Consider the following 12,008-nt stretch of genomic DNA (forward strand, 5'->3'; position numbering starts at 1 on the left):
TGTGCATGGTGTGAAATGTGTTGAATTGTGTATGTGCTTGGCTTCATGCACTAGGCTGTTAGTAACAGGCTGGTGTTGCAGAGGGAGGTGAACACCCTGGCAGCTCAGTCACAGCCACCACCACCACCTCCAAAATGGCCTGGAATGATCTCAAGTGAGCAGTTGAGCTTGGAACTGCACCAGGTGGAAAGGGAAATCGGGAAGAGAACCCGGGAACTGAGTTTGGTGAGTGTTGCGGTGGGAAAAGAAAGGGAAGGTAGAAGGAAAACGTCCGTCATGGAACTCATAGCTCTAGAGTTGTAGAATCACCCAGAACTGTAGAATCATCACCCCAAGGCACTCCAAGGAGTAATAAATGCTTAGAATAAGTCTCATGAAGACGGGCTTTCATCCTATTTTATCATTCCTCTCCTCATTCCCTTTTGATTTGACTGTGTTCTTTGTGTTGGGATTCTGCATTACAAAAAAACGTTTAGGGAAAACAAGGCAGGTACTTGGAAGTTACTACATTTCTGTTAAACATTACTGATGAAGGAAGCAGTGGGAGTGTGTTGTTTATGATTTTGCTGATATTGTCATGTTATATAAAGATGTACTACATGTTACCAAATAGCATTCTAGTTTTCATAGCCCTTGTTATTGATGATCTGGCTTTTCTTATGGGATACAATCTACACACCCTTTCCTGTGGCATTATATCCATGGATGTGCTTAGGCTTTGCTTCATAGTGTACTAACGTCCATTTCGGTAAATTTTGAATCTTAGGGGATTGAACCAGTCCCCCAGCTTGCATGTAACTGACTTTGTTGTTGTGTAGCTTTCACATTTTTTCTAAGCAAATAAATGGGGCAGTTTTTCTGTTTTCATTAAGTAGATTATAGATAGATTTTATATTTGGCTTGCTTTTTCTAAGTCCTCATTTATGTGAGATATTTCCATGTTAACTTGAGGCATTCTCCCCCTTATTGTTCAGCTTGGGTAGTGAACAATTGGATTGTACTCTATTGTGTATGTCTCTCTTTTAGTCTGCCTGTTTCTTTAGTCATTTTACAAAACTATGTGATTTCTGGATCATCAGTTTCTATTATCTCTGTTTGATCTCTCTTCCATTAGCACCATTAAATAGAAGCTAATTGAATTTATTTCCTTCTCTTTCCTTCTCTTAAGGAGAACCAGTGTTCTCTGGATATGAAAAGCAAATTGAATACAAGTAAGCAAGCAGAAAATGGACAACCAGAACCACAAGCTAAGGTTCCAACCGAGGATCTTACATTGACATTCAGGTAAAGAAAGAGTCATTTGCATAGTCATATATTACACAGTCATGACAGAAATACCCCAATGATTTGATTTTTAAAGTGTCATTGTTCTGTATACATTGAGAAAGAATATTTTCACATAAATTTAGGGGTCTAAAATTTTATTTTAGAACAGATCCAAAATTGAATTATCTGTTAAGACTGGTTACATTTCCTTCTTTCCCTTGCTTTTTAATTTATTTGAAAAAACAATGTTTACATTTTGATGTATACCTTTCTAGTCTTTTTTAAAAAATGTGGGCATTTAGCTTCTTTCAAGACCCACCCACCATTCCATCTCCCTGGTTTTTAATTTGTTCTATTCCATGTCATCTAATAATTCTTCTACAGGTTTGGAAAGATACCTGTCAGATATTGTGAACCACCCTGCAGTAAACGATATTGAAGTTAATTCTTTTTTTCATTAATAAATCTTTATTGTTCAGATTATTACAGATGTTCCTCTTTTTTCCCCCTATAGCTCCCCTCCACCTGGTTCCCACCACACCCCATGCCCTTACCCCCTGCCATTGCCCTCATCCATAGGTGTAAGATTTTTGTCCAGTCTCTTCCCGCACCCCCCACACCTCCTTCCCCCCAAGAATTGTCAGTCCACTCCCTTTCTATGCCCCTGCTTCTATTATATTCACCAGTTTATTCTGACTTAATTTTTAGGTTCACTTGTTGATAGATATTTATTTGTTGTCACTTCGTTGTTCATAATTTTTATCTTTACCTTTTTTCTTCTTCTTCCTCTTCTTAAAGAATATCCTTCAGCATTTCATATAATCCTGGTTTGGTGGTGATGAACTCCTTTAGCTTTTTCTTGTCTGTGAAGCTCTTTATCTGACCTTCAATTCTACATGATAGCTTTGCTGGGTAGACTCTACCCGGTAGAGTAATCTTGGTTGTAGGTTCTTGGTATTCATCACTTTGAATATTTCTTGCCACTCCCTTCTGGCCTGCATGGTTTCTGTTGAGAAATCAGCTGACAGTCCTATGGGTACTCCTTTGTAGATAACTAACTGTTTTTCTCTTGCTGCTTTTAAGATTCTCTCTTTGTCTTTAGCCCTTGGCATTTTAATTATGATGTGTCTTGGTGTGGTCCTCTTTGGATTCCTCTTATTTGGGGTTCTCTTCACTTCCTGGACTTGTAAATCTATTCTTTCATCAGGTAGGGGAAATTTTCTGTCATGATTTCTTCTAATAGGCTTTCAGTATCTTGCTCTCTCTCTTCTTCTGGCACCCCGATAATTCGGATGTTGGTACATTTGAAGTTGTCCCAGAGGCTCCTTACACTATCTTCGTATTTTTGGATTCTTTTTTCGTTTTGCTTTTCCGGATGGGTGTTTTTTGCTTCTTCATATTTCAAATCTTTGACTTGATTCTTGGGATCCTCTAGTCTGCTGTTGGATCTCTGTTTATTATTTTTAATTTCAGTCAGTGTATGTTTAATTTCTGACTAGTCCTTTTCCGTGTTTTTGGCATTCTCATTAAGATCCTTAAAGGTCTCACTAAGTTCCTCGGAGATTCGTAGAAGATTCTTGAGTAGTCTTATAACTGTGGTTTTGAACTCTGTGTCCTCCATTAGTTTGCTTTCCTCCATTTCTTTCATTTGTGACATGTTTCTTTGTCTCTGCATTTTTGGCTGAGTGCGAGGACCCGCTGTGTCTACAGTGGAAGAACTGCTGTGCTGGAGACACCCTTATGGGGTAGGACTTGCTTCAGTGGGGCTTTGGTGCTCATTGAGTCTGCTTCTTGAGTGTGTCCCTTATGGATGTGAGGACTTGAAATCTGGTATCTGACCAGGGGTACCCTGGCTCCTGGATCTCTAAGTCGACCACTGTGTGAGTACACCCAGCAGGAGCTACAGCGATATCAGCAGATTTCTCCTCTTTGTTTGGGGTTTGGAAGTTTTGGAGCTCTGTGACCCAGCTGCAGTTTGTTAGGTTAGGCTGCAAAAGGGCAGGCGGTTCCCTTGCCCTGCTGCGCACAGGTTGGATGGGGATGTAAATTGAGTGGGGCGGGTTCTCAGAGAATCACCAGGGCGGAGCAAACAGCAATGGCTGTCATCAGCCGTCTTCGCGACTCCGCGTCTCTGTGTCCCGAGTCCCGCACCCCCACAGCAACAATGATTCCTGCGAGCAGCTCTGTGAGAAAGCCACTCTCGCTTTCCGACCCGCTGCAAGACAGTCCAGTTTCTCCCCGTAGGAGTCTGGGTCCCCAGAGTTTCCCCGTAAATGAGTTCAGTGCATTCGAGAGTCTGTATCCCCTTCCGATTGAAAAAAATCACACACCCAGGTGCAGCCTCCTGGTGCACGTCTTTGTACCTCTGTTCTTGGTGCCTCTGCACCTCCTACCTGGTCTCAATGCACTTTTTTCTTTCCTTCTAGTTGTAGAACTTCCACTCGGCCAGCTTTCCCATGGTTCTGGATGATAGCTGCTTTGTCTTATAGTTGTAGTTTTAATGTTGTTGTGGGGGGCAGCACATACAGGTTTATACCTTATACCACCTTCTTGGTTCTTCCTGAAGTTAATTCTTTGTACATCTTTAAGTATTCCCTTAGAACATTTTGAGACTGCTGACACATAGTCCTGAGTTGCCCTCCTGACAATATATAACAACTAGAAGTCCAGTGCACAAATTTGTGCACCAGTGGGGTCCCTCAGCCTGGACGGTGATCTGAGCTGAACAGGGCCTGCTGGCCAAGGGGAGGGACTGTGGGAGGTTGGCTGTGGGAGCGCACTGACCACCGGGGGTAGCTCCTGCATTGAGCATCTGCCTCCTGGTAGTCAGTGTGTCATCATAGCAACTGGTCGAGCAGTTGACCGGTCATAATGGTCGCTTAGGCTTTTACATATATAGATAATTGCTAATGCCTTGTCGCTTTCATGCTTAGAGTTTGGCTATTTAAACCCATGCATTATTTTTCTTAAAGGCCATATTGTAAATACTGTGTTTTACAGTCTCTGTCAAAACTCTCAATTCTGCCATTATAGTGTGAAAGCAGCCATAGACACTATGTAAACAAACAGGCAGGCTGTGTTCCAATGAAACTTTATTTACAAAAACTGGCAGCAGCTAGCCTTAGTTTGAGAACCTCTGTGCTAAAGCATGGATATAGAGCTGTAAATTAAAGTTTGAAAGCCATTCCTAGCCTTCATACTACTGAAAGAACAGTCCTGTTGATTTTATTCTACTAAATAATCATTTTATCTCCTATTTAAAAATTCCAACTCTTTCTTTTTTTTTTAATGTTAACAGTGATGTGCCGAATGGGTCAGCCTTGACACAAGAGAATATCAGCCTCCTATCAAACAAGACCAGCTCTCTGAACCTATCAGAGGACCCTGAAGGAGGAGGAGACAACAATGACTCCCAGAGATCAGGAGTTACACCCAGTTCTGCTCCCTAAAATATGAGGAGTTCTGCTACGAATCAATTTGTAGGACGTAGGGTAGCAGAACGATAACTTCTAAACTTCTTCTCTGAGAGTGGTCAGAGAAGTCCAGGGAAAGCACCGGAGGCAATGTGCACAAACACCACTACTAAAAACAAACCCTGCACATAGATCACATTAATGCATTTTTTAATTTAAAGAAAAAGAAAATTAGCAGTATCTGCAAGCAATTCAGATTAAATTTGTTTTTGTTCTGTGAATGAACTTTATTTTAATAACTTTGGACGCCTTGGATCCAGGGCTTTAAAAAAAAGAAGATATTATATATACACTCTGTTTGATTAATTGTATGATCTTAATGAAGTAGGTTTTTCTTGTATTTTGGTATTATTACATACCCAGTGTATAATTCCTGCCTTGCAGTCCTTTCCCACTATCACAACCCCATAAATTAAAACAGACAAAAAGCACCAGCCTTTCTAAGAATCCTCTGGTGCCTGATAAACAAAAAGACAGTAACAGACCAGTTAGAAAATGTGCAGCAAACCAAGGTTTCTGAGAGCTGTCATTTGGAAGCCATGATTATCCTTTCCTCTCTGGGTCACTGCCTTCCTGTGTTAAGTATGTTTCCTATTTTGTTCAAACGTATTTTTGTTCAGGGGGGTTTCATTTCTTGTTTTGTTTTTAACTTTTCAGAGATAATTGCCAGACAAGTTTTGAAGTCCTCATGTCCATGTCATGGAACCCTTTCATTCTCTTAACATAATCTGAAAGCAGAGCCAGTGTTCAGATTGTTGGTTAGATTTATATGGAGATTATTTTAAGAATGAACTCTAATTTGTCAGCACTGGAAATACTTGGTTAGTGTATAACCTACTTTGAGCTGATGGTTGGAAATTTGGACCTGTGCTTTTCTAAATTGAACTTCGGATGAAATCAGAGAATGCTAAAAAACCAGCACAGCACAATCAACAATGTTTTAAAACTGCAATACTTGAATTCAAGTTAAAATGGACAGAGCCACATTATTTCACTGAATTCTTTTATTTTACCCTCAAAACCCAAAAATATAAAATAAAATCCCTAAATACTGGTGCCCCTGGCTTTCAGAGGTTTGCCTGGATCCTGGGAATAGTTTCTGAATTGATCAGTTGTTGGTGTTCAGAATCATTAGCACAAATAGGTAGAAGTACCTACAGGTTAATTTCCAGAGACTTGGTTTTACAATACTGAAAAGATTCTTCATGAAAATGTTAAAAAGAATAAAGAAGAATTTGGTTAGTTCTGCTGCACATATTCTGATGGCCCATGTCTGTACTGAACTAAAACCCTATAAACCATGCTAGGTGGGGATTATTGGATATAGTCACTCTCCCCATCCCTGTTTGCCTGATTTTTTTATAATTTCCCTTTCTGGATTATACTACTAAAACAGAAAGCACTGGTTATGTAATGTTACTGCATTGCTTTGGTTGGGTAAAAGCAAGAGTTTGTATTTTTCTTGTTTCTTATTTTCTTAACCCTTAACTCCTGCTGAGGTCATAACCTCAGTCTAAGCTCTGTGTCCATCATAATGTTAACAAATTGGGGGGAGGGGGGTAATTCAGTCCTGCCATTGCCTACCAGTAGGAGAGTCCAAACAGAACACTCTTTTGAGTAGCGATTATTTAATTTGCCCAGTCAAGGCACCGTGTTTATATACTATTTCACATTGAATTTGATTATGCCCTACAGACCTGGCTGGTCAAGGATTTGATATACACATATTGGCTTGGGATTCGAGCTTTCTTTTTTATTTAAATAAAAATTTATATATATTATATATATATATACATATATACATAGCTATATCTGTATATATATTGGGTATGTTTTAAGGATTTTTTCGCATGAGCGCAGCTGTTGCGATAAAATGACTGATTGGGAGGTAGAAGCACTGAATGAAGATGAGGCTTTTTTTTTTCATTTGAAATCCATATTCTTCTGTTTTGTTAATATACTTTTGTGCTTTTTTTGTTTTGCTTAAAACCCCCTTATATTTATTCTTTAAGTGTTTATTGTTTTTTGGGAGAAGGAGAGAAGCTGTGTGTCTGACAGAACCCCAATACTTTTCATTTTTCTATATAGACAACCATAAAAGGCAACATTCTTGGCCTGCAAGCTTCTGTGGGCAGAATTGGGCAGATCTTCTCCTTTGGACATGTTAACATGTTCAATTTGGAACTCAAAATGAAACTTAAGGATATTGATTTTGTTAAAGTTCAGAATAAGTAAAATTCCATTGGGGTATCTATTACCACGCCTGATAGCTTCTGTTATTCTGTGGCCTTCAAACGCTCTCATTCTAGCTATCACCATTTTGATACTCCAAACTAGCCAGGAACAGGGATTAATTTATACAGTGTTCCTTTTCTGAACAAAACCAGGAAAGCCACTGTTTTGAATTGATTTAAAATAGTTTTTCACTTTTTAAGGTATATTTATTTGGGGGGTAGGAAGATCTCTTAAATTGTAGCCTTAATTCTCGCTGTACCTCTCTAAGGTCCCACACTCTTGAGGCAAGCTGGCTGCATGGAAAGGCAGGGGAGTAGTATATTGTCCATGTGCCTGTAGCCCACCTCCTGGGTATTCTTAAAGCTTTCCTAGTGCTCACAAGCAGTGTTAGGATAAAGCCTCAAAATTTGGGGTTCTTTTTTCCTTTTCTCTGTGATTTACTTTATGATATATGAGCCTGTAAGGGAAAGTGGCAAAAAGTGCTTGACTGTTTAACACCTATTTTGGTCAAAATCTGTGAAAGGCATTGATTTTTTCTAGCTTCTAAAATTTATGCCATTAGAAATAAGAGATTAAACCTGTCAGATAGGAAATAAGTTCTTATGCTTTCTACTTATTAAAATATTAATTTCTTCTGAAAATGACTACTTGCTTTCACTGAATTCAAAATCAAGACTTGGACATCTCAGATTGGAACAATTCTGAGAGGGCCAAGGTGGGAATAATAAGCACTGTGTTCACTCCTGTTCAAGTAAGACCATAATTTTATAGCTAGAAATATAAAAGTACTTTGACTTCCTCTTTTTTTAAGGAGTCTCTGGAAAAGTGTAGAAGTACTGAAGATATGGATTCAGAGATATGGATTCAGTTTCTTGACTTATGTGTAGCTCTTTTGCCTTACTGATAGATACTATCACCATGTAAGTCCAGTAGCTTGCCCTGTCTTGGCTATTTTACAGAGGCTAACGTAACCAAAGATCCATTCCTTGTTACTTTTCTAATCAAAAGTTAGTTACAGCAGAGGTTCCTACTAACCTTATTCAAATGACAAGACACTATTTCTAATGCCAGCTACAAATATTCAGCTACTCAGAATGTACACAATTTATCTGGTACAGCATTAATGTGGCTGAGTCCCTTCTCCCATCCGTTCCCCTTCCCTTCGCCTCACTGTTCCCATGTATTTATCCTTTTGCTTTTTCTAAAAGACATAAAATTGGTATGATTCTTATTTGCTATCTTGAATGTATAACTTCATCAGACCTTCAGAGTTGAAGCTCAAAGTTGTTTTTCTCTTTTATTTTCTGGCCCTTTTCTATCTTGCAAATTCCCCTTGATTTACCCACTGCCCTCCCCAATCTGCAACAGTGACAGTTTGCTGCCTCAAAACAGAGCATTCAAATGAATTCGCTTAGCCAATAACTTCTGTGAAGTTGCCTTTTCTAATGGTGTTATTACTCAGTGATGCACAAATGTGGTATTTGCCCTACTGGTAGGCAAACAAAGGTCTGGTTCAGAATGGTAACCTGCTGGGGTGTTTTTGTTTTTCTTTTTTTAAAGGAGAGCCAAAGACTTGTGCTTTACTCTGTTTTGGTTTGGGGAAAATAGTAGCCATTTTGATTGTGTAACCTTTAAGTATTTGTGAGTTGATTGTACTGTGTAAGATTTATCTAAAGTTAACTGATAAAGTTAGCTGGCCTTATAAAATGTAAAAGTAATGAAAATTCATCAGTTTCTCTTTCATCAGGGAATATCTTTAATAATATTATGTGTAAGTGGTCCCTTCCCTTCTTTTTGAGACTGTTTTGTCATGATAGCATCTTGTGTGTTTTTGCTTTTTTTAACTTGTACCTAAAGAACAGTCTCCTATCACTATGGTTAAGTCATGGGCTGGTGAGACATAATTAACTATGGGCTGTATATGTCAGATTATCACATTCCAAGAAAAATAGGTTCTTTTCACTAAAGAGTATGTGGTGGCTATTTCATGTATATAAATGGTGATGGGTGGAGGTCTTACCATCCTTCTTCCACTTTGTTTTTGCTCATTTTAAAGGATTGAGTAAAGGTTTCATACATAAAATCTATCTGTAAAAAGCACCCGTAATGATTTATATATCATTAAAAGCAAAGGCCCGGTTACTTTTAAGGAAAAATTAACCTGCCTGGAAATTGCAGTGCTTGCTTAGATTTTTACCTTATTAGAGTCCAACTTTGTTTATTTTTTATTTGATGTTACATTATTATAGTGTTCTCTTCCTAAAAAAATTAGCCTGTCCTTTTAGAGGAAAATTAGAGCTCTTAAACTAAAACAGTCACTCAGCATTCAGGATTGGACAAGCAAGCAGTCTGCTGCTGTCGTCATTTTACCCCTGTGCCTGTTTGCAGGTCCACATTCTCCCTACCTTGGGCAGCTGTGAGTTTTATATTTATTTGTTGTTTTAGCTCAGCTTTATGAAATTTTCCTGCTGAAATGACTTATTGGGAGTTGTAGGTGGGTTGCAGTTAATATATATATTTTAATTCTTCATTTAACATTTCTGAGTCACTTGAAAAAGCTGTTTTTGTCAAAAGGTACTATTAATTATAGTAAATACCAACTTAAGATTTGTTTTTTAAGATTGTTTTGACTGCTAAAGATACTTCACATGTATTAGAGTATAATTGAGAAGTAATACTAGTTATGTTAAGAACAGGAAACTGCCACCACCAGGAAGAAGTAACACCTTCTACTAATTGGGTGGATTTTCAATACTGCACTGAACCAGCTGGGTAAAGAGCCTTTTGAAATCCTATTGTGATATAGGTACTTACCTACCACTGGAATCCTTGTTTTCAGAGCCTCTGAACTTTCAGACAAACACTGAATTTCCCCTAAACTTTATTCCTGAGCAAAACATCCCTAGGGTAATAACCTTTATTTTCACAAGAAAATAGGCACAATAACCCAAGAGAGAGAACTTAAACCTCAAGACAGTATTGTGTACAAAAATGTATATTTAGAAAAACAAAATCCTGTGGAGTTAGTATATTATATACAACATAAGGTGAGTTATTTTCTTGTATTGAGGTCTCACTGTTTCTGGTTGGTTGGGGTTTTTTGTTTTGTTTTGTTTTGTTTTGTTTTGTTTAACTCTAAGTAGACAGAGCTCACAAGTCTTTGGCATCCATTCCAGGTTGTACACTCAGAGAGTCATCTTATAACTGGAAACTGTCAGGTAGCCTCTTACTCCACCCCAGCTGGTGCATGAAAGGATGTAGAAAAGGATGGAAAAAAACTATTGGGTGAATAATTGGTTTTCTGGTTGTTTTGTTTTCCTGATTTTAAAAAATCACTTCTTGCTATCATATCTGAACCATCCTGTAAAATATTCCTCAAATTTGAAGGCAGTTTAAACTTGTTTATTATTTTTACATCCTCTGTTCAACTAATACACAGCCCTGGGGACTACTTTTAACAGGTGTATTGACTAAGTTTTCATTGTCCCCTTTCTCCTTCTCTTCCCACCTTCTGGGAATGAAAGAAAGTAGGGGGGAAATTTTCCCCCCCATTTTATTCATTGATGCATGGGCCTCATTATCTTACTTTATGATGAATCTATGACTTTTTGAAACAAGAACAGTGGAAAAGTAGATTAAGATAATGGACAAAACCTTTCACCCATTTAACATTTTCCAGTTGTGAGATTCCTCTTCTTGTGTGTGGTCTCTTCCTTGTCACCCCAGCTGCCCTGTTCCCCTGACTATGGTCAATTTGGTCTTTAGGCTCATACCAGTCTCCCCGAGACATTCTGCAGTCATTATCACCTTTTTGGGTGGATTTTATTTTGTTTTTGTTTTTAAAATAACTTTTTAACATTGATGCATACTTGCTTGGGATAGAGCTTGTGTAATTTACCAATCGTATTGATTGTATGTGATTGTGCCCTACAGAGGTATATTTAACAAGACAAAATAATCTAGGTCAATAAAGGAGCCCATGAGATTTGAGTCAGATTATGAATGATTTCATGAAATCACAGTTTTGCATAGTGAAATTTAAATTTCCTGTTAAAAATCATTGCTAGACTAAATACTTTTTTAAAAATCTTGTATTCGTATTATTCCTATTTTTTCCTTGCCTCTGCTCCCTATTCTTTCTTGCCTGCCTCCACCACCTGTTCAGAAATAAAAGTACTGAGCCTTAAAGTCATAGCTGATTTTTAAATTGCTGAAGTTTATGAAATTTTACTTTTTTCCAGGTATTTCCAACTTAAAAAGAAAAAGTGAAGACAGATGGACAATGGGTTGTAATTTCACAGGGTGTGAATAATTTCTTAGCATTTGGCAAACTAAAGTCTTATTTGAAGACTTTGTTTCCTGGAAGTCCTTTTGGAATAAGGAAAAGAACCCCGTTTGAAATGAACCATTTTCCTCCCTTTAAATCTGTTTAGAGTTCCAATTTTTTATCAAGTGAAGTGGAAAAATATAGTAGTAGGATGGTATTTGGGGCAGCAGAACTTGGGGTGCGAGTAAGGGTGTGTTCTGCTTGTCGCAGGCTTTTGAAAGGATTAGGGCCATCTTTTTCAATTTAGTATTATTTGTGTGCATGTTGTTTATATCAAAGATGCCACATTTTGTTAAAATGCTATTTCCTTCCTTTATTACCTTGGAAACTGACTCAGCCTCATGTTGCTTCTAATTAGTGTTTAGGGCTCCCATGAGTTGCAGATAAAAGGATCATTTTAACAAGTAGAAGGAGGTGATTCACCTTTTGGTTTGTAAATATATGAAAGTGTCTACAAGGTCTTTATCTGCTTTCTGTCAGCATTTATATTAAATGATAAATTAATGAGAAACTGTAGTCTGTGTTGTAAATGAGTCTGTCAATTTATTCTAACCATGGGATTAATTCCTTACATCTTTTTTTCTTTTTTAGGTTAAAAATAAAGCAGTAGATCATGCACACAAGCAAACACATATTTGTAGTAACCAGTTTTGCAGAGAGATCACAGGAGTTAGTCCAACCTTAAGTATACTGCTGCCCAGATTCCT

At 37.9% G+C, this 12,008-nt stretch overlaps 1 protein-coding gene across 7 annotated transcripts in view; it reads left to right on the forward strand.

The window, feature by feature from the left end:
- Window positions 1-11,812, forward strand: part of RC3H1 (ring finger and CCCH-type domains 1) — a 72,266-nt gene extending 60,454 nt beyond the window's left edge. For 5 of the 7 annotated variants that reach the window (XM_059674694.1, XM_059674696.1, XM_059674699.1 and 2 more), the window contains 3 exons: window positions 55-225; window positions 1,169-1,284; window positions 4,565-11,812. In XM_059674694.1, the coding sequence (XP_059530677.1) occupies window positions 55-225; window positions 1,169-1,284; window positions 4,565-4,715 (438 nt within the window). In that variant the 3' untranslated portion in view covers window positions 4,716-11,812. The remainder of the gene's footprint in view (window positions 1-54; window positions 226-1,168; window positions 1,285-4,564) is intronic. The other 2 variants (XM_059674697.1, XM_059674698.1) reach the window with 2 other exon arrangements.
- The last annotated feature ends 196 nt before the right edge of the window (window positions 11,813-12,008 follow it).

This window comes from Myotis daubentonii, chromosome 18 (assembly GCF_963259705.1).
Source record: "Myotis daubentonii chromosome 18, mMyoDau2.1, whole genome shotgun sequence".
Classification (NCBI taxonomy): Eukaryota; Metazoa; Chordata; class Mammalia; order Chiroptera; family Vespertilionidae; genus Myotis; species Myotis daubentonii.